Source organism: Typopeltis vanoorti, chromosome 3 (assembly GCF_054136105.1).
Source record: "Typopeltis vanoorti isolate ZY-2024b chromosome 3, IOZ_Tvanoo_1.0, whole genome shotgun sequence".
In the NCBI taxonomy this organism is placed as follows: Eukaryota; Metazoa; Arthropoda; class Arachnida; order Uropygi; family Thelyphonidae; genus Typopeltis; species Typopeltis vanoorti.
The window spans coordinates 81656365-81676948 of record NC_143551.1 but is presented as its reverse complement, the minus strand read 5'-3'; the positions used below and the strand labels follow the sequence as shown (position 1 = coordinate 81676948).

At 34.6% G+C, this 20584-nt stretch overlaps 1 protein-coding gene across 4 annotated transcripts in view; it reads right to left on the bottom strand.

Moving 5' to 3' along the window:
* Positions 1 to 20584, bottom strand: part of LOC150108319 (uncharacterized) — a 337096-nt gene that overhangs the window by 189048 nt on the left and 127464 nt on the right. For all 4 annotated transcript variants that reach the window (XM_090390692.1, XM_090390693.1, XM_090390695.1 and 1 more), the window contains exons 14-18: positions 18899 to 19040; positions 9539 to 9684; positions 6776 to 6869; positions 2132 to 2298; positions 368 to 494 (exon numbers count right to left, since the gene is read on the bottom strand). In XM_090390692.1, coding sequence (XP_090246818.1) covers positions 368 to 494; positions 2132 to 2298; positions 6776 to 6869; positions 9539 to 9684; positions 18899 to 19040 — 676 coding nt within the window. The remainder of the gene's footprint in view (positions 1 to 367; positions 495 to 2131; positions 2299 to 6775; positions 6870 to 9538; positions 9685 to 18898; positions 19041 to 20584) is intronic.

The window sequence follows — 20584 nt, the reverse complement described above, 5'->3', positions numbered from 1 at the left end:
ACATATAGAAATATGCATCTGTGCGATAGTGTGCATGCGTGTGTTATCAGGCGAATTGCGTTTCTGCAAATTATTGAGCTTAATTTCTAATGCAAACTGTAAAGTATTAATTAAGGAAAATACAGAACATTAATTCGTTTAATATTTAGGATATATAATATTTTAGTAAACTTTAAGAATTAAATTGCATGTGAAAGTTTGTAAACATCCTTCTGGAATTTTTTTATAAATTATGTACCAGACTGGTACCATTTGAAATCACACAAAATGTCCAATAATACACAATTAATACCTAATTCGTTGTCCAGCTTATCGGTATAGAAACTACTATACTATAGAAATTAATTAAATCAAAATAATAATTTACCTATGAATAATTCCTGTAACTCCTTGAGCAAGTATAACCGTTATATCTTTTACAGTGCAGTTGAAAATTGCTTCTCTCCAAGTGTTTATGCTTTCGTCATCACAATAGAGAGAAACTGAGGATTGACCTAAATAATAATAATTAATATATTGCTCAAAAACCTGAATATATATAAAATTTACAAATAAAAAATTACACACACAAATTAAATTCAACAAAATCGTAACGAAGTTATTAGCATTATGTATCCTCGAATATGAATGGCAACACTCCAATCACACAAAAAATGCTACGGTCATTGCAACTTGCAGTACAAGCGTACGATACACATCTGGTTTACTGATAGTTCAAACAAGCCAACTACCTGAAAAGAATTAAAGGCGTTACTGAGAGGTTTTATACCATAATATCAGGATGTGAATATGCCAATCTGACAAATTTAGTGCAGGCGGGATACTCGAAATTGACACTATAAAAACAGAATTTAACATAAGGTGTAGTTTACCATTATTAATAACCTGAAATATGTGTGAGAGAAAAATCTTACTGTCATTCTAAACAGTCAAATGAAATACATATCGGCTTTATAATGTCCTATATGACATTATAAATTGCATTCGGAATTAGGTTAGTACAGCTGGTCATAAGTCAAGCTTAGGATCTTTTCTACTAACTACTGACATAGAACGTGTCGGCCTAAAAAGGAGTTGAAGACAGTCTTAGCAAAAAACATAGCAAAACAGACAACACGATTTCAATGGCTAGGGCTAAACATCAGAAGACTAAAATGATGATGGAACTGGCATTCTGGCGATCACAATATGAAAATATGAAGCATGTCGAAATTCAGTTAAGTCTAGATATGCGGCATCCATAACCTCTAAATCCATCTTTTGATTTATGGACCTGATAGCTATTTATATATCCCCCAGTCAACATAATTAACTTATCAGATAGGAGCAAATTATCCAGGAATATGGTAATATAAACAGGGTCGAGGTGCGGCGTCCGCATCTCTCAGAAGAAAGGCCAAGCATCTGTAGCATTATTAATCACGTTGCTTGTTGAAAGTCTGAAGTGGCCAAAAATTATAGGTTCCAGACCTGGTTTAGGAGACTTCCAAGTAATCTTACTGCAATTATTATGCGAAGTTTTTGCATGGAGGAAGTTCCTTAAGTGATATGTGTACGGCGGGGAGGGAGACTGTCGAAGCCATGATTTGCATAAGTGTTGGTTAAAATTATTCTCCTTGTATCAAATATCAAATTCATTAATGTATATCCCATGTCCTCCCAATTTTTAATTAAACAACCACCATGGAAAGTCAAGCAAATAAGAAATAGATTACATGAGAATCAAGAGAAACCTCCAGAACTCCCATATTCATTTAACAAATATATGTCATCCTACCTCCATGTTAGTAAGGTTCGTGTCTTATTTCTATTTGTAAAACCACATCTTCAATCACTGCTCATTTCAGTGATTCTTATGGAATCCGAAATGATTGCTGAATAATTTTATATGTTCACTGAATTATGTGTCGAATAAGTAACAATAACGAAAAGAAATTTTCATAATCAAGAATATAAATAATGTCAAGGCCAATTTGCATAATGCTTTTAATTCAATTTTATAAAAAAACGCTTTATGAATGTAATAGAGACGATGATGGTTTCGCTGACCAGTTACGCTATTAGAATTATGATACACAAATATCCCTTTCGTTAGTACCACTATTTGTACGCTTCCAGAATATTTTATTACCTTTTTCGGATTTTATAGATTTTGAAACATCTTCGAGTGGAAATGCAACATTAGACGGTACTGATTTGATCTCTAGGATATGATGAATAATCTGTAGCATATCACTTCTCACTTCTGGAGGACACTTTAAAAATTCTTCACTTAGACACTTTATTGCTACATCCATCCTGTCGGAAAACAATTCAATAATTGTATTATAATCATAAGTGTTTATCAGTTTCATAGTTCTTCCTATGTGATGAATATCATATAGGAAGAACTGTGAAAGCGGATAACTGAACTGAACAGTCATATATGACGAAATAAAAATTATGGCTCCTTAAAATTTATTTTTATAAGCAAAAAAAACGAAACAAATATATAATATGCATACAGTGGCTCACACTTTGAGAAAAAAAAGCAAAAACTATGGTATACCAAGTACATTTCAAAGTCGAGTAACTTTTGGTATAGCAGAGACCTTTTTTGCTGGATTTTGTATGGATCAGTGGGTTTGTCTTCCAGTCAAACCTGTATGACTTTTACAACTAAAGGGGAGTGACTTTGTCTCAAACAGAGATGTCAGAATTTTTTCTTCCTAAAACTCGAGTTGTCATTTCAGAAATTGACCAGAGGAGCAGACGAATTAGATGAAATAAATATGGCCTGGTATCCGTAGTTGCTTTGGCTGTACTCACTAGGACTTTATGTTTTCAGTTTATTTACTTGCACTTATATTGCTTATGCAAGGTAGGATTCTTACATTATATTTATGATGATACCTCTGACAGAAACGAGATATTGGAATAATTAAAATAACGTTTAATTGATTCCTAGCGATGCCTTCATTCCATTAAACCATAAAAATGAACCCACCCAGTTAACAGTTTGTGTTGAAGACTGGTGTTATTTCGTTTTCGGACATCGAAACATTTTAGGCGATAGATAATTTTCATAGCCCGGTGAAACACTACCGCTCTGCTAACTGGAATGGCTTCTTCTTTGTTTCGTCTCCGGAGTAGGGTGTCTATTTTCTGTCTCCACTTTTTTCTTAGACGTGCAGGTAAAAATAAAAGGGGAAAGCGCTGGCACCCTGGTTTTATTAATAACAGTGTGTTCAATATATACCCAGCAAGGTCGTTTGAGAGTAAAGCAGTAAAGCAATTTCCACACGTCAGACGCCAAATGGTAATTGGGATGTTTAAATTATTCATTGCTAGCTAATCGTGAGTTCAAATATGCTGAAATAAGTTTTGAGCATTATTTCACCCATGAAAGATAACCAAATGTCTAAGGTCGTTACGGTCATAAAAAGCATCCACAAAAAGTCACAAAAATGGAAAAATATAGCAAAACTACACACCCAAAAATCCAACATAATACAAAATGTCATATCATAAAACAACGTTTATTCATAAATTTCGCTAATATCAGGATAATCAGTACATACATTAATAATATGCACTCTCTCTCTCTCTCTCTCTCTCTCTCTCTCTCTCTCTCTCTCTCTCTCTCTCTCTCTCCTTATAAGCATTGAAACCGTTGTTATTCCTTTTCAATCTCTAATGGCATTCTCTGAGACTGCAATTCACTCCAGTTTCCTCAACGTCATATATAATGTCTTACTTAAGTAAGAAGAAACATGTTTTGGTCAAATGTGACATTCCTTGCCAAAGGATTAAACTTGAAATTTCCCACTATATGATTTGTTCTATAGATCTTTTAATTCAGACGACTATGTTGAGGTGTTTGATGTATTACTAGAAGTTGATTTCTTAGAGTCTAATTATGCAAACTCTGAGATTATCTTAGAAGATAAAAGGGAAACCAAGTTATTTGCTATCAGCCATCATCTAACAAATCGTTCAGCAGCGAGTCAAAACATCATATTATCCTCATCACTCTCCCAAAACCCGGACCCTTCTTTAACCAGCTCACCCTCTAAATTCGCTGCAGATGTTTGCTTTCTTTTTCTACAGATCGATCTTCTCCCAGCCAATCTCAGTCTCATTATCTATGGTGCTATATATAGCAGTGTCAGTGTCATCAGGAATAACCTATGGGATTTCTACACCATTTTCCATGCTCAGATCACTCTTTCCATTTTTCCTTATCTAATCTTACGTCGACCAAATTATACAAGTTCTATAGAGCTCTGGTTCTCTAACAAATGTGTCGAAGCACTCCAAGATAAAAATACGGCATTTCCAAGAGCTCAATTTAAAAACTCCAACTTAGCCTACACTGCAGCCCGAAACATAGTATAAAAAATCATCAACAAATCCAAAACACTTCGACTAAATATAACAAACATTGTGACCTAATCAAATGACATTCGTGGGTTTCGGTACCTTGCTAAGGGTATTCAATCTGACTCCTGCACTTCCATTTTGCTATCTCTCTCTCTCTCTCATCATCCTGGACACAAGCCATGAAAAAGTTTGGAGAATCTAACGTGGTCGATCTCTATATATCAAATGTGCTTAGTTGTCTGAAGTATAGGTCTTGTTACCAAGCTAACATCTTATGGTCTCTTTTATGCATCTGTGAGTGGATATGTCTGCTTCTTCTCTGATCATTCGTTGCACAGTAGTGAATAGCTTCCTTCCATTAGATTTTTCTATCGTTACTGAAGCACCCGTGGCTCTGTCCTCTCTCCCGTTCTCTTCCATTTACACAACAATAATCTTCTCTCTCTCTCTCTCTCTCATTTCGAATCCTATCTATAGCTTTGCTGATGGCGGTACTCTCCATTTCTATTCATTTGAAAAACCTTAACGTCTAGCGATAGGTAATGCTATCAAATAGAGTATTTTCCTTATTTCCCAGAAGAAAGATGTTACTTTACTCCCGCTAGGTCTTGATGAGTCCTATCCCGCAGCGAAGAGCAGTTGTATCTTCTTAGATTGAATTTTCGTTCAAAACACGTCACATGCTCATTTTCTAAGACTTCATAATCTCAAATACGATCGACTTTAGAATATTGTTCTCATATTTGGGATGGTGCAACCAAATCCTTTCTAAGAAATCTCAGTTGTACGGAAGAGGCAAACCGCATAATAGATGACCCTACTCTCACAGAATCCCTTCAATCACTTTTTCACTGTTCCCTCTGTTTCTCCACTATTTGTCTTTTTTTTTTGCTGGTGCTTTCACGGGCGCTGCTCCACTGAACTAGCCAGTACTACGCCTCCTCTTTCCTCTGATCATCTAAATTACGAAGAGTTGTCAACATACACACGGTGTTTAACTATGAACTTATACAGCAAACTTATCATCATCATCTTCCTTTATTCCATACGCCTCTATTCTTTAGAACAGCATTACCTAACAATAGATACAACTGTATTTTATTTGTTCATTTGTCCACCAATGTTAATATAGTCTTCTCAACTGAGCATCAAGAACTGATACTCAACTGAAAAGACATTAAGTATCATGGGGAAAGTTAAGCGTACACGAAAACATCCTATGAGAAAGATATAAATTTGAAATTCAGAAATGGATGTAAATTTCTTCTTGCTAAGGATGCCTATTGTCCAAACATAATTTTGATGTTCGCCATAAACTATGTTTACTTTCTCGATTAGTATCTTGAAAATTCCATAATTAAAACTGATATGCGAAATAGTTATGGAACAAATAATCTTTTTCTATGCCGGAATTAATGATCAAATGTTATAACCAATAAATCGCACCCACATCATGTACTATCTCCTCTACAAGTCTTTCCGAGAAGATCTCATGACTAGTAGATTAAATAATAAAGACCTCCATTCCAACGTTCTGTCTCTTATCAAGACCCTCCGCCCTACTTATGACAGAATGAATTTCGATGTATAAAATAAGACGAAAGAAACCTTGCCATCACTTCACTTAGAATGAATAAAAAATTCGAATTGAAAATAAAAAAAGAGAAGGAAGTGGTAAGCCTTCTTGCACTTAACCTTCTACATCAAAAAGCTTCTATTCATTTTAGATTACTTTCTTTAATTGTATTATTTAATTTAACGCCACTTTTTAAAAACTTTTGTTTATTCTTAAACGTTGTGCCACTATGCTGAATATTGTTTTTATGAAATGTAAATCAGTAGTTCTAACAGGCAGTTAAACGCCCGCGACTTTCCAAGTGTCCTTGGATTTCCTGACCATAATTCTAAGAGAAAGTGGTTAGACCTTTGCCCATAAGTATATTTTGTATGTGATTCGTGTATATTCTACTGACAGGTTTGCTTGAATGGGGGAATAATGTACTGATAGTTTTCAAATACAAACAGAATAAAATAAATGCTGAATGTTCTACTAAATTAGTTAATAACATAAAAATTAACTCTATTTTCGTCTGTATATATTTGAAATGGGACCGAAATGTTATTTGACAGGAGGCAATATTTCATTTAAGCTGTAATATAGTATTATGGTACTATCAAATATTACACTCGTAAAGAGTTTGGTTAAATAAAGTTAACTAGTTTAAAAACTATGAAACCTTGGAAAATATATCTTGCCAGGAGAAGAATTAGATTAATTTTAAAAAATGCCAATTTAGTGACATATATAAAAACTCTTACCATTCCTATTACGTTGTACTATATTTCTGCTTACCGTCATTCTTCAATAATATATCCCAAAGTATCAAAATTGCAAGGACCAAAATATACTCACGTGCCTTCATTTTTCTCATATAGTTTATCTAGACAATGGCCTATGGCTGCAACAGATATTCGTACTGAACACTCCCATGTACTCGACAATTCAACTAAAACAAATACATTTTTTTAAAACTTTGAATATAACTTTACACACAAAAAATATATTTTAAACTAAGTCGTTATCAAAATCAGCGGTAGTCAACCGTCTTTAGCAGTGTAGCACTTTTCCCTTTAAAACTTCAAATTCAACATACTTTGAATACTAGATGTTTGTTGTTGCTGTGAAAGTAATTATTTAGGAGATGAATAGATGTGAAAATTATTATTTAGAAGATGATTTTCATCGTCTGGTGTGAAATTATTACAATTTCTGTTATTTGGAGGCTAGAGGGGTATGGATAAAAAAAATAAGCATAACTGGTATCTAGAGTTGGATTCGCAGCTAATTTTAATCTTTAATCCACACACACACACACACACACACACACACACACACACAGTAATTTCCTGCTCATTAAAAGAAAAACAATTTTGCAAAAGGTAATATGCTACAAAAGGCAGGAAATACAACCTAAATTTTTAAATATGATCGATAGCAAAATGTATAACAAAATTGTCCGAAAAGAAGTTCTTTTACTTTAGGAATTAGAGCTTTTCTCCATTGAAAGAGCTGCTCTCTCCCAGTTGAAATATGACCATATGAATTTATGTATACACAAAAATAAGAAGAAGGCAGCATTGATCCATTCACGGCAAAACGTGTTTTAGTGCTGTACCAGTCTAACATAAGGCACGACGCAGCCCACCGAGAACGTGTCAATTCAAACCTCTAAAAAAAAAAGCTAAAAGCCACTGACATCTTCTCGACTACTAGTCCTACGACTATCCAGTAGAGTGTTTCATTTCTTCGTCCTCGTGCAAACTATTTTATATATTGTGCGTGTGTGTGTGTGCGCGCGTGTGCGTGTGTGTGCGCGCGAAAAAAAATGAATAATGAGTTAGAAACAGGACAGTTGTGTTTTAATTGGAATCAGTAGATTCCTATTCAAACGCAAGAGCATCATCAAACACTGGTTGAAAACCACTGATTTATAAGCCAATATGCATATAAACGCGTTATTCAAAACTTATACATTATATATTATAATTACTACGAATTATTTTTACGCGTTATACACTATAATCATAACACTATAACCGCCATAAAATTATATATAAAATATTGTAAAAGGAACATGGTAGCAAACGGATGTTGACATTATAAAAAAATTAGTTCGTAGCAGATGCCCGTTAAAACATGCTGCATTATTTTCAAATATTCAATGAAAGCGGTATTGTTTCAGTTATGATGATCCATTTTTCTCTACCCAATTGTTGGTCAATCAAAAAAGTGGTTGACGAGTTGTTTGATGTGCTCATAATAATCTTCGGTTATACCAAATAGTCCTATTCACTAATCAACAAAGAATAAATGCAGCACGGAAGACATAGACATTAACAAAGAAACATTTTAGCACTGTTTCCTAATAATCTCCAAATTATCACCAACTTCCAAACAAGATCTTCACGTCAAACTACTGTTTAAAAATAAATCTTGAATTCGTACAATAATTAGAATATATACTAACAAAAGGAATATTCCTTTTATGAAAGATTTTTCTTAGGTTCGAAGATAGTTTGATATATCTTTGCAAATCAGCGAAGATAGTTCGTTGATATGCTAAATCAGCGTAATTGCAAGTAACGACGACTCCTGAACTGAAGAGTATTAGGATCGCTTGCCTGGAGAGCAAATCACTTCTTACGAAGGTAGCCAAAGCTACACCGATAAGTAGGATGATGTAAAGATTCAACATTTACCAGTAAATATAGATTAACATTAAAATCTGCTTTTCTTTGTGTTTTCATTCCATAAAGCAATTTATCTGAGTTTTCTTACTCATCAAAAGGCCAAGATTCAGAACTTTGTTTCTAATGCATGCACAGAGTCTGGTTGTCCACAGGAAAGAGTTTCAAGAGACAAACTTAAAGTAGGAAGAGTTTACTGAACGAAATGTAAAGAAATGTAGAATAAAACGATTCAATCCATGTCAATTGTCTCTTGTTGATTTCGAGGGAAAAGGAAAAAAATTAATAATTATCAGAAATCGGGGGGGGGGGATTCGGAGAGAAAAAAAGAGTCTTAGTGGAAGAAAAAAGCAGAGAATTCAGGGGCATATTTATATTTGAGGAAAATCGCGAGAAGTAACAATAATGAGGTCAAGTAGTGCGTCATGGTCAGAAGCTCCTCCCTCCTCCATGTCCTATAAAGATATCTAGTTGAATCGGGGTAACAACTGTAGTCTTTATGCAATGCCAAACCGTAATACTCGTGTTAGCCCATTTCAGAGGAGTCGTTCTTCCAAGATCTCGCCATCACTAAATGTTCACGATGCTGGATAACAATTCGCTGAATTCAACGGCACTGTATATGGCTCAAGCCCCTGAAAGACCGTTTGAAAGAAAGAACAATGGCATCGAATCCAGAAGGTGCTCAAAGAAGAAGAGTTCAAGTAAGAGGTTTCTTTTCTTGTTTAGCTGATTAGCAACTAGATACTAGATTAGAGAGTCACTGGATTTCGCAGTTACTGTAGTCTAGTCACATCTTCCTTAGAAACGATGTACATTCTTGAGGTTTCTATATTGCCATAATGAAAATAAGTATATAACATATAATCAACAGTTTATAATTCTGAAGAATATTGTAAATATTGTACACAGTAAGAATTATACTTACTTCGAACTTTTCTGTGATATAAAGTTAAGCTTCTTCTTATTGCAGAAAACAAGTACTCGATGGCTAATTCCACATGAGCACGTGTAGTGATGACACATAATTCTGACTTATAATGTTTGAGACATTCCACGACCACTGATGTAACCCTAAATAAAATGGTCATTATAATTTTTTCTATTTCAAGCAATAGGTAGCAACATTAACAAGAAGATTCATGAACTAAATTGTTTAACATGCTAATAGAGAACGAAATTTTAACAAATAGTAATTGGAATATTTTATTGGTTATGGTGATGTATTCTTTATCCTCCCAGAAGCTATGCATTTTAGAAAGATTGAACATAACCATACCATTGAAGCTGTTTATTTTGATACTGATTAATTCATTTTTAATTGGTTAATTTTTTTTAATAACACTAATCGGTTTAACTGATTTTTCGTACATGTTTCATTCGAAATGTCAAAAACACGTTCATTTTTTATTTATTATCCACAGCACATGTTTAAGATGTATAAGTTAGTGTTGGCATAATAGCATTTAGTTAAGTATAATTTTAGGTATTTGGAAACATTTTCTTATTTCATTTTTAGTTTAGTTATTTATGTCTGAGAGTCCAATCCCGATTCAATGTTTAGTATTTTCGGAAATGCTAAAATATTTTGTAATGATAATTATCATGAAGGTCTTCAACTATGGGGACATAGATAAGAAGGAGGAAAAGTCACAAGGGATAAAGGAAATGGAATTTATGCAACTATTAAGGAACAGTTATTTAAGATAGTACCTGATGGAAGGTATTAGATGACTGAGAGTGCTAGGCCTTGCTATTTCTTCAGAGAATTGTCTATGGCGAAGATGGCTACTTTGCTACTAGTTGTGAGGGTGATCATATAGTTTGACCTGCAATGTGGCTAACTGTTTAGATTTCTCGACAAAGAATGGTTACATGTGGAATAACAGAGTTCGTAATTATGTCAAGCTCAGGAGACTGCTTAGAGAAGTGTCATGGAATGACATACAGCAGGGGAAGGATTAGTAGTATATGAGAAATGGTCAAAGAGTGTTTGAAGGACGGGGTAGTAGGATGCATACCTGGAATCGGGAGGATAAATAAAGTAGGAATTAAGTGCATGAGTTGCTAAAAAAAGAAAGGCTTGTGGAAGACATTTAAAAGAAAGGCGATCAGCTATCTGACGAACAGTATAAAGCACAGACCAGAAGGGTATGACTTGTATGGTAAGGAAGGCAAAAAATAGTAGGAGAGAAAATTAGCTAAGCGAGCCAAAGATAATCCGAAGGAGTTCTTTCAGTATGTGGCAAGTAAAAGGAAGAATGACCACGGTAGAATAATTCTAATGAATACTGATGGTAGAGAGGTGACTGAAGCAGTTGAAACGCTGAATTACTGAGTGATCGCTATGCAAAAGTCTAGCATCCAGATGGAGATATTGCAGTAACAGATGTGATATGGCTGATATTAAAATAGAGGTAGATGAAGCAGAGGTGTACACGATATTACAAAACCTTGATAAATACAGCTATGGGATTAGATGGATATCAGATCGTAAATTATGAGAATGTTGTGGTACTGGCAGCTCCTTTGACCACATTGTTTAATTTGAGTCTCAGCTCTGGGAGAGTCCCAAGAGAATGGGAAGAGGTGAAAATAATTACGTTCCGTAAAGGAGGCTCCAATGCAGAGGTAGCAAATTATCGACTGATCAGTATCTTAGAAGTGGTGGGCAAGATATTGGATAAGCCGAGTAGTGGTCTTACACGGCACACGATGAAATTCTATCATTTAGACATGCACATTACAGTGGGATTCGAACTTAGATGGAGAGCCGGTATTGAATCAAATGCTTGTCTGAATCAATGAAACTACAGGACATGGTTGTGTTCATTTCAGGTATTTTTCCGAATTTTTATTATTGGAAGAATGGAATCAACATTGATCGGTTACATTGAATGGATAGTTTATTTTGTATTCATATATGCCTTGAATTTTTTTCATGAATATTTTATACTTGGCGAACAGTTGTAATTTTGGTATATATATTTCACAAGTAAGCCTATTTCCCTTTTCTAAAAAGAATTGAATTAATTTCCCCTTTTACCGGCGTTTAGGTATTTCATCCCTCATAAGCGTCTAGTTAAAGAGCTATGTTAGATGTTAAGTGGACTATCTCCATCTTATTTAGGCTATATTCATCAAATTCAGGTCTATATTCAACCCCCTCATTTGGTTTAATGCGTTATGCGATTATTTTTTCTGAACGGGAGGCGAATTATTCTTAATCCCCCCCCCCCACACACACACACTCTCTCTTTTCCATCTTTTTTTTTTTTTTTGGTATAATCAAATTACTACCTTTCAATAATGCTTGAGAATGTTTTTTCAGAATTATTTCTATTGAGATTTCCTGCTTGGGGGGAGACCACACTCCTACCAGGCGCGTCTCCCGGGTGGCGGATGGGGGAAACCCAAATGGGTTTCTCTGAATAAAGAATAAAGAGCCGTAGACCAAAGGATGTAGCAGAGGCATGGCAAGCTGGCTACATTATTATGCCAGTAACTTTCATGAGCAGGAGAAAGTCTACAAACCGAGATAGTGTTACTGCGTACGGGACAACTGACGCGCCTACTCAAAGACCACATAGAGTAGGTGAGAAATCAGCAATGTGGTCAGCCAAGGATGTGAAACATGTAGCCACCCTCAACATAAGATCACTATACCTACATGGAAAATTGCAATTAGTCCAGGAAAATTTAAAAAGACTGAAATGGAGTATTTTAGGTTTATCAGAGACACACTGGTGCGGAGATCGATTCATGGATTTACCAGAAGGAAGACTGTACTTCTCAGTAAGAAAAGATAACATACACAGAGAAGGAGTTGCATTACTAATTGAAAAGAAACTTACACACACTCAGTAATTGAAATAAACCCAGTGTCTCCTAGAATAATAACAGCCAAACTTCAAGCAAAAGAAAAAGGTCAAACTATTAAAATAATCCAAATATATGCACCAGACAGTAACCATTCAGAGGAAGAAATAGAAAATTTCTATGAAGAACTACAACAGGAAATAGACTGTCCCAAAAATAGAGAACTCATGATAGTGATGGGAGATTTCAATGCTAAAATAGGACAGTTCACAGCAGACAAAAAAGATGTGATGGGGAAATTTGGATACGGAGAGCTTAACAACAGAGGAGAACAATTACTCCACTTCTGTAAAGCAAATGATCTAATGATTACAAACACATTGTTCTATCAACGCCCTAATAATAAATATACATCCCCAGATTAAATACAATTGGTAATATAAAGAACTGCATAGAGTATATCATCATAAACAAACAATGGAAAAGATCAGTAAATAATGTACGAACATTAAGAAGTTTTGATTTTGACACTGACCACGAAATATTAACTGCAAAAGTGAAGATAAAATTCAACAGGAAAAATAATATCAGAAAAGAAGAAAACATAAACCTATCAAAACTAAAAGATAGCTTAAGCAGAAGTCAATTTTTAGAACAGATGTGCTTGAAATTAAAACCCTCCATCTTCCAGAACAGCGGAAAATACTGGGAAGAAGGAAAAGAAACAGTGTTATCAATTGCAAAAGACACTCTAGGTTCCAAACCCAAAATAAACAAACAGTGGATAACCCAAGAAATCATAGCTACCATAGAAGAGAAAAGAGAGGCCAAGATACGTGTGAACCAACAAAACAATGAAGAGAACAGAGAAAAATACAGAGCACTAAAAAATAAAGTTGATAACCTATGCAAAAAAAAGCCAAAGAAAAATGGTTAGAAGAAAAAGCTAAGAAATGCCAAGAAGCATACCAACAAAACAACCTAAAAGTCTTCCATGATACTGTAAGAGAAATTACAAAGAAATTCTCAGCAAAAGCAGTAACAATGATAAACAACAAGATCACTGAAACCGGGAATATCGAATATATAAGAAAAATCTGGTCAAACCATTTTAAGACTATCTTCCACCAAGGAAACAAAACTACAATACCAACAATAGAAGAAAATAATGATCACCCAAAAATTTTACAAGAAGAAGTTAGATACGCAATAAAACAGATGAAAAACAATAAAGCACCAGGCATTGATACTATCCCTACTGAACTGTGGTCATATGGAAGCAGCATATCAATAGAATATTTAACAACCCTATTCAATAAAATACTACAAACAGGAGAGATCCCAGATGACTGGAGAACTGGAAAGATCATCCCAATATACAAGAAAGGAGACAAAAGAGACTGCAGAAATTACAGACCAATCAATTTACTCCCTCACACCTATAAAATATTCATACGAATTATACAAAATAGATTAAAAAACACCTACGAAGAAATGATAGGCATAGAACCAGCTGGTTTCCAAGGAAACTATTCAACAATAGACCAAATTTTCACATTGCACCAACTAGCAGAGCTCAGCTGGGAAGACCATAAAGAACTATATTTTTGTTTTGTGGACTTTAAACAAGCTTTCGATAACATCAACAGAGAAATCCTTCTTAAAATTCAACTAGAAAAAGCAATAGACAAATATATAATACAGTTTCTGATAAAATATTACTCTAAGGCAAATGCAATAATTAAAAAGGACACACTCACAACAGAACCCATAGAGATCCAAAAAAGGAGTAATGCAAGGATGCCCATTATCCCCATGCCTATTCAACATATATCTAGAAGAAGTTGTAAAGAAAGCAATAGACAATGAGCCTGGAATCAATGTCAACGGTTTAAACATAAATAATATCAAATATGCAGATGATCTCGTCCTTCTTGCAAGAACCCCAAATGAACTACAAAAGTTGATCAACAAACTAAACGAAACCTGTAAAACATATGACATGACAATAAATATACAAAAGACAAAAGTGATGAAAATAGAGAGGAACAGAACTACCATCTCAGCCACCCTAAACGGAGAACAAATAGAACAAGTAGGCAACTTCATATACCTTGGATCAAAACTAACAGAAACAATAGATGAACTCAAAACAATCAAACACAGAATAGCGATAGGATGGACCACCATGGGAAAATTACAGAAAATCTGGAAAACAAACAAGATATCTAAACAAGCCAAAATCAAATTATATGAAGCAATAATTATACCAACAGTCATCTATGGAGCAGAAGCCTGGACAGTTAAAAAAGAGAGGAGAAAAAACTGCTTTTCTCTTTTGGCATTTGAAATGAAATGCTTAAGAAAAATAAATAGAACAAGTTGGATAGAAAAGAAAACAAACATCACAGTCAGACAAGAACTATTGTATAAAAAGACAATAATAGAAAAAATTAGAAAACAACAACTGAGATGGTTTGGACACGCTGTACGCATGGACGCAGACAGACTTCCTAATCAATACTTTTCCAACTGAAAAAAGAAGACCTGGAAGACCAAGAATTACCTGGCTGAAATTAATAAAGAACATCTCGGGATGCAGAACATATAAGGAACTTTTTCGAACAGCAAGGAATAGAGAAGACTGGAAGATCCTGCTCAAGAGAAGACTCAACCCGTCTTAGACGGAAGAGAAGAAGAAGAAGAAGAAGAGATTTCCTGTAGCATTTCGATATTTTGGATGTATATTTTCGATATCTTGCATGATGAGTAGTTCAGGGTTGTATGATTTGGGTAATTCTTTTATTATTTTGTCTGTTCGGTTTTATGATGTATGTTGGATTTTTAGAAATCCTTTTAATATGGTTATGATTCTTTACACATTTCATGAACTTTCTTTTCCAGTTTCTCTTTTTCTTCCCCTCCCATTCTCCCCAAAACTTCAGGTTTAATTCCGAGCATTCTTTTCAAACCATCCGTGAGGTTTTTTTATTGCTTTTTATAGAATATAAACTTACGGAAGGTTCCAAACCAATAGTATATTAGAACCGAAGGGAGACTAAGAATTTTTTTCTATTTTTATTAATTTCATATTTTTAGTGTTATTATTTATTTTTTCGCAATCTGGAAACACCCTGCTCCAGAGACAAATGTGGAATCTTTTCACGCCGCTTCAAGCTTCCAATAAGAGGGCATGTGATCGATGAAATTCATCTCCTACCTAATGACATCACAAACACCCATGTTCATGGTGGGATTCGAACTCTCAGTCTGCTGGTTAGAGAGCGCACGAGAACCACTAGACCAACCACAGAGGCAAATTCACATTGAAGTTTTTATTAACTTTAGGACATAATTATCTTCCACTATTGAAATATTTATTGTAATTGTTTATTATTATTATTATTATTATTATTATTATTTCAGCAGCAACGTTATTATATCTTCGTTTTATTTAGGATGTGCGAAGTTCATGACCACAGAAAATTAATGCTTCTAAAGTTTTGTGATTTTGCTGTATTTAGCGCGACCTATTAATATATAATCGATGCAATTCTTAATACAACCGTCTGGGAAGACTAAGTGTATTTATGTTGCATTTTGTGATATAATAATATGTTCGTTATGAAATAATGATTTTCTTCACAGAATACAAATGCTGTTAATCTTCTTCTTCTTCTTCTGCAGCTTCTCCCACTTAAGTGGGGTCACTGTTTGTAATGAGTCTCCTTCACACCTTTCTGTCTTGGGCTGTCACCACATCCAAGTTCTTCATCTTCAAGTCCTCTTGAAGATGCTGTTAATCCCCTTTCATTTATCAAATCCACCCCAAATATTCTCCATTATTGGATCCATTTCCAGAGAGTGGAGAGTGAATTTATCTGTTTTAGTTTTAATATTTCATTACTACTACAAAATATTTTCATTAGTATTGTCCGCGCGGTTAGCCTAGTGGCTTTGCGCTCCGCAACCATATGCCTGGGGAAGGAGTGTCCTTGGTTCGATTCCCGTCAACAACATGAGGAGCTTAAGGATTTTCCTCAGCCATAGCCAAGTTAGCCGGTCTTGGGCATGGACAGCAGGGTTTTTTTCCGCTAGTTTATATGGTGTTTTTCATCCGGCAAGCAGGCAAACCGGTCTGAGGACACACGGATTACAGTCAGGAATACTGACGCAGCCATAGGTCTGATTCGTCAGCCTATGCCGGTTCCAGAGCCCGGATAAAATTTGGGGGGACTAGATGGTACCGTAAAAAGGGGGAACGCAGTATCATCACACGAAATTTATATTATTAGTATTTTTATTTATTTAATGTAAATGATGGTAGAATTCCTCTACTTTATATTCATTCATTTTATATTTATGTATATATAAAATATATACATTATATAAAATGATTATATTAAGAGTAAGTAGACATGTATATTAATGGCACATTCCTTTTGTCCTTTCTCTTTATTATGATACTTAATTTCTTTTTCCATTTCACAATGCTGCTATTCGCCAACCATATCATTCAATAGTACACAGCATGTAATTTACATAATTTATTTGCAATTAGCAAAGTTACAGTAACAAACACTAAATAACAAAAGACATTTATTGTTGACAGTATATTACGACTGGTCGCATACGCCAGCTGGTTACACTTGGTTTACTTTATTGTCGTCATGAAATACACTACTAGATAAAATTAACAGATAAAATGTTTCTTAGGAATATTTTATTTTTAACAGTCTCCGAAGGGGAATATGTGATATACTAAGTATTATGACATACAAATTTCGAGTATCCAATCAACAGATCTCCACACAATGCAAATTACTCTTGCCTATAAAAAACGATTGGGCCTTATCACTTCATTCTCGTTTCTTGGCTTGTCCTGTATGTATGGGTGAGAAGTCATAATCGTTTAGATGATTTTTGAGATAGCAGGCAGTTGGACGACTTGATCTGAGAAGACTGAGTAGAAAGTTACACGTTGTTTTATTGTGTCACGAAGTGTCGTCGCGGCACTATAGATGCAGTTTTAGGAGACAAGAACCATTACAAGATACAAGAGGAGCTGGTTAATGTCACCTCAACCAATAAACGGCTATTTGGATCTAGCAGCAAAACAGATAAGAACTGTAAGAATTTCTCTTGAGGTTGCTATTACCATGGATGAAAATATTTCCAACCAAACTGTGTTAAGAAGGACCAAGTTAAGTGGACTCGAGGAAGTCAGTGGTTTGCATCCCATTAATCACACACCACCGCAGAGTTCATCGAAAGTGGTGCCACGAATATGATTTGAACTCTTTAACAAATGGGGTATAGATCTGTTATTTGATGAGTCCTGTTTTAGCCTTGCCTTCAAATTGTAGACGTTGTTTGATCTGGAAGGAACGATGAATGAGGCACCATCGCTCCAACATCAGAGAAAGGGAAACTTACGGTGGAAGCATTGCTGTCTCATGTGGGGCTGAATAATGACCGAGAATAGATCCTCGAACCGTATGTACGACTTTATAAGGCCACTGTTAATCCAGATTTTCTTTTCATGCATGACGATGCCATTTCTTGTAGAGCTCAAGTGGTGGTGGAATATCTTCAAACTGAATATATTAAACGATTAAGACTGGTGATTGTGTTGCTTTGGCTAGAACAATCGCTACACTTAATTCCCATCGAGCATGTGTGGGACGGTCACGGGCATTGCACTGCACTCCCACAGCCACCTCGATAACTTGGTGAGCTCAAGTCTGCTCAGGTGGCCAAAGAACTTTATAGATACCGTTATTCGAGAATGGCATTGCTGTTAGGTCTGTTTAGCCATTAGAGGAAGATCATACAGAGTACTGATATCATATGACCGTATTTTCGAGTATATTGTGTCGCCTTGTTTAATTGGATCTTTTTGGAATTCTTATGCACACCTATGCAATGTCCGGTATACCTGTTCTACGTTTCTCGCTGTTTCAGTATTTCAATGTTATTCTATTATAACCCACAATACCAAATTTTTTTCCCTTCATCGCAAACTGCACAAAAGTTTTTTATTCATTTTGTCAAGTACTCTATGAAAATACGACGTCATATCTGTCCTAAACTTATATAGTTATTATATTATACAAGAACATTTGTACGGAAACAACATTTTCCTGAACATTCAGTAACTATCATAAAGAAAACCAAATGTCGCTGACTAGTTGAATAAATTCTTTTAATAATTTCCTACCATACATTCCAAATTTTTATGAAACGGAGCATGAACAGTGAGACATTTAGCGACAATATTCAATTTGTAATTTACAAAAGTCAAAAAGAATCATAAAGGGCAGTACATAAAATTATAAAGAAAAGGCATGTATTAGCGCAAATGGAAATAAGAAACACTTTATGAAAATAATGGCTGAAGTACATAAAGAAACGTTTCTGGGGTATTTCTTATATCAAAGAATGAAAAGAAAACTTATAATAGACCTACCTTTGAAACAGGGTGATTGTGTTGTTTGAAACAGGGTGATCAGTTAAACTCTGAGAATCCAAGGAAGTTCTATTTTCTGAGCACTTCAATATGCGTTTTCCCCATTCCTTGATGATTTCTTCGTTGCATTCTATTTTGGTTTCTTCATATCGACATAAGTAAAAAAAGCAAACTAATTCTTCAACATACATAAGCATATCAATAAACAATAAAATAATTGAACTGAAGAAATAATAATTTAAATATTTCACGGCAATTCCATGGTGTTCTTTAAATAATTTCTGATTTTCTCGATATGTTTATATCCCCCCATTCCCCCCTTTGTTAGTGTGCTTGAGAACCACTCCCACCTTCTCAAAGTCACGCCATAAATTAAGATAACAAAAGACAAAAAATATAAAGTTTGCTTTTTAAAACACATACATATGTATTTAAGCAACAAAGCTAAGTATAACGTTATTTGGAAATTATTATATAATAATTCACAGACCCCATTTTCAACTCACCTCCGTTTAGTCGTATTTTAATCTTTTAGCAATAGTATTCATGACTTAAAACATACTAATATGGTCTGTTTTTCTAATCTAGAAAAATTCAAAATTTTATGATAATCGATTTTCTGATATGATATCATTCTGGATAATTATTCTCGTATCATAACGTTCTCCGAAGTCACATCATTTAAAGATGAGATACAATATTAATTTTGATATAAAATTATCACACTAACGCTGTGAGTGAGCCAAGAGTAAGAAGACCACAAACCTATTCAAGAGTTACTGCTTAATGGAAGCTTCATGATTAAAAAGCTTTCAATACAACCGAAGGTGCCTAAACTGCGCAATAAAACTATTTTTCTTACAGTTTTCAAGATAATTCTGATAACTTTCAAAAACGGGAGAGAATTTTAAAAGCAGGATTCAAACCAAAGTAAACAAAAGTAAAACTAATTATTTGACATATATAAGCATATCAGCAAAAAATAATTAATTGAACTGAAGGTATAATAATTAAATACTGTTTCACAGCAATTCCATTGTGTTGTTTAAATAATTACTGATTTTTATCGATATTTTTGTATCCCCCACCACGTTACAGAGTTAACGTGCTCTCCAACTAACGGATCGCAGGTTCGAATACCCTCGTGAGCATACATAAATGTAATTTTTTTAGGTGGAAGATGAATTTCATCCCTCGGTGTGAGACCACCTCCCCGCTTATTGGATACCAGAATTGGCTGAAAAAATTCCATGTTTGTCTCTAGAGCAGGGTTTCCGGACAATGTAAAAATAAATAAAAATTATAAAAAATATATAAAATTAACAAAAAAGGGAAAAAAAAGTCCTTGCCCACCCACGGTACAAATGTACTATAGGTTTAGAAATAAACTTTCGTCGGTGGTAAGCACATAAAAATATAGCATAATCGAAATTTCACACATGTATAAATAGTCAAGAGATATATCTCAAATAACCTAAATCAAAGTGAGGTAAAAGGAAATACCCGACATAAAGAAGATTAACTCAACTCTTCCCCTATATGACGCGGCTAATATCATCGGAAAAAGACAGACTAAAGTTCTTAACACCATAGATGGGATTTGAATTAAGCTCAGACCGCTCAGTCATGAAGAGAATATATCTTTTACAGACTTCATTGGCCGAGTGTTTGGTGTATTCGCTCTCC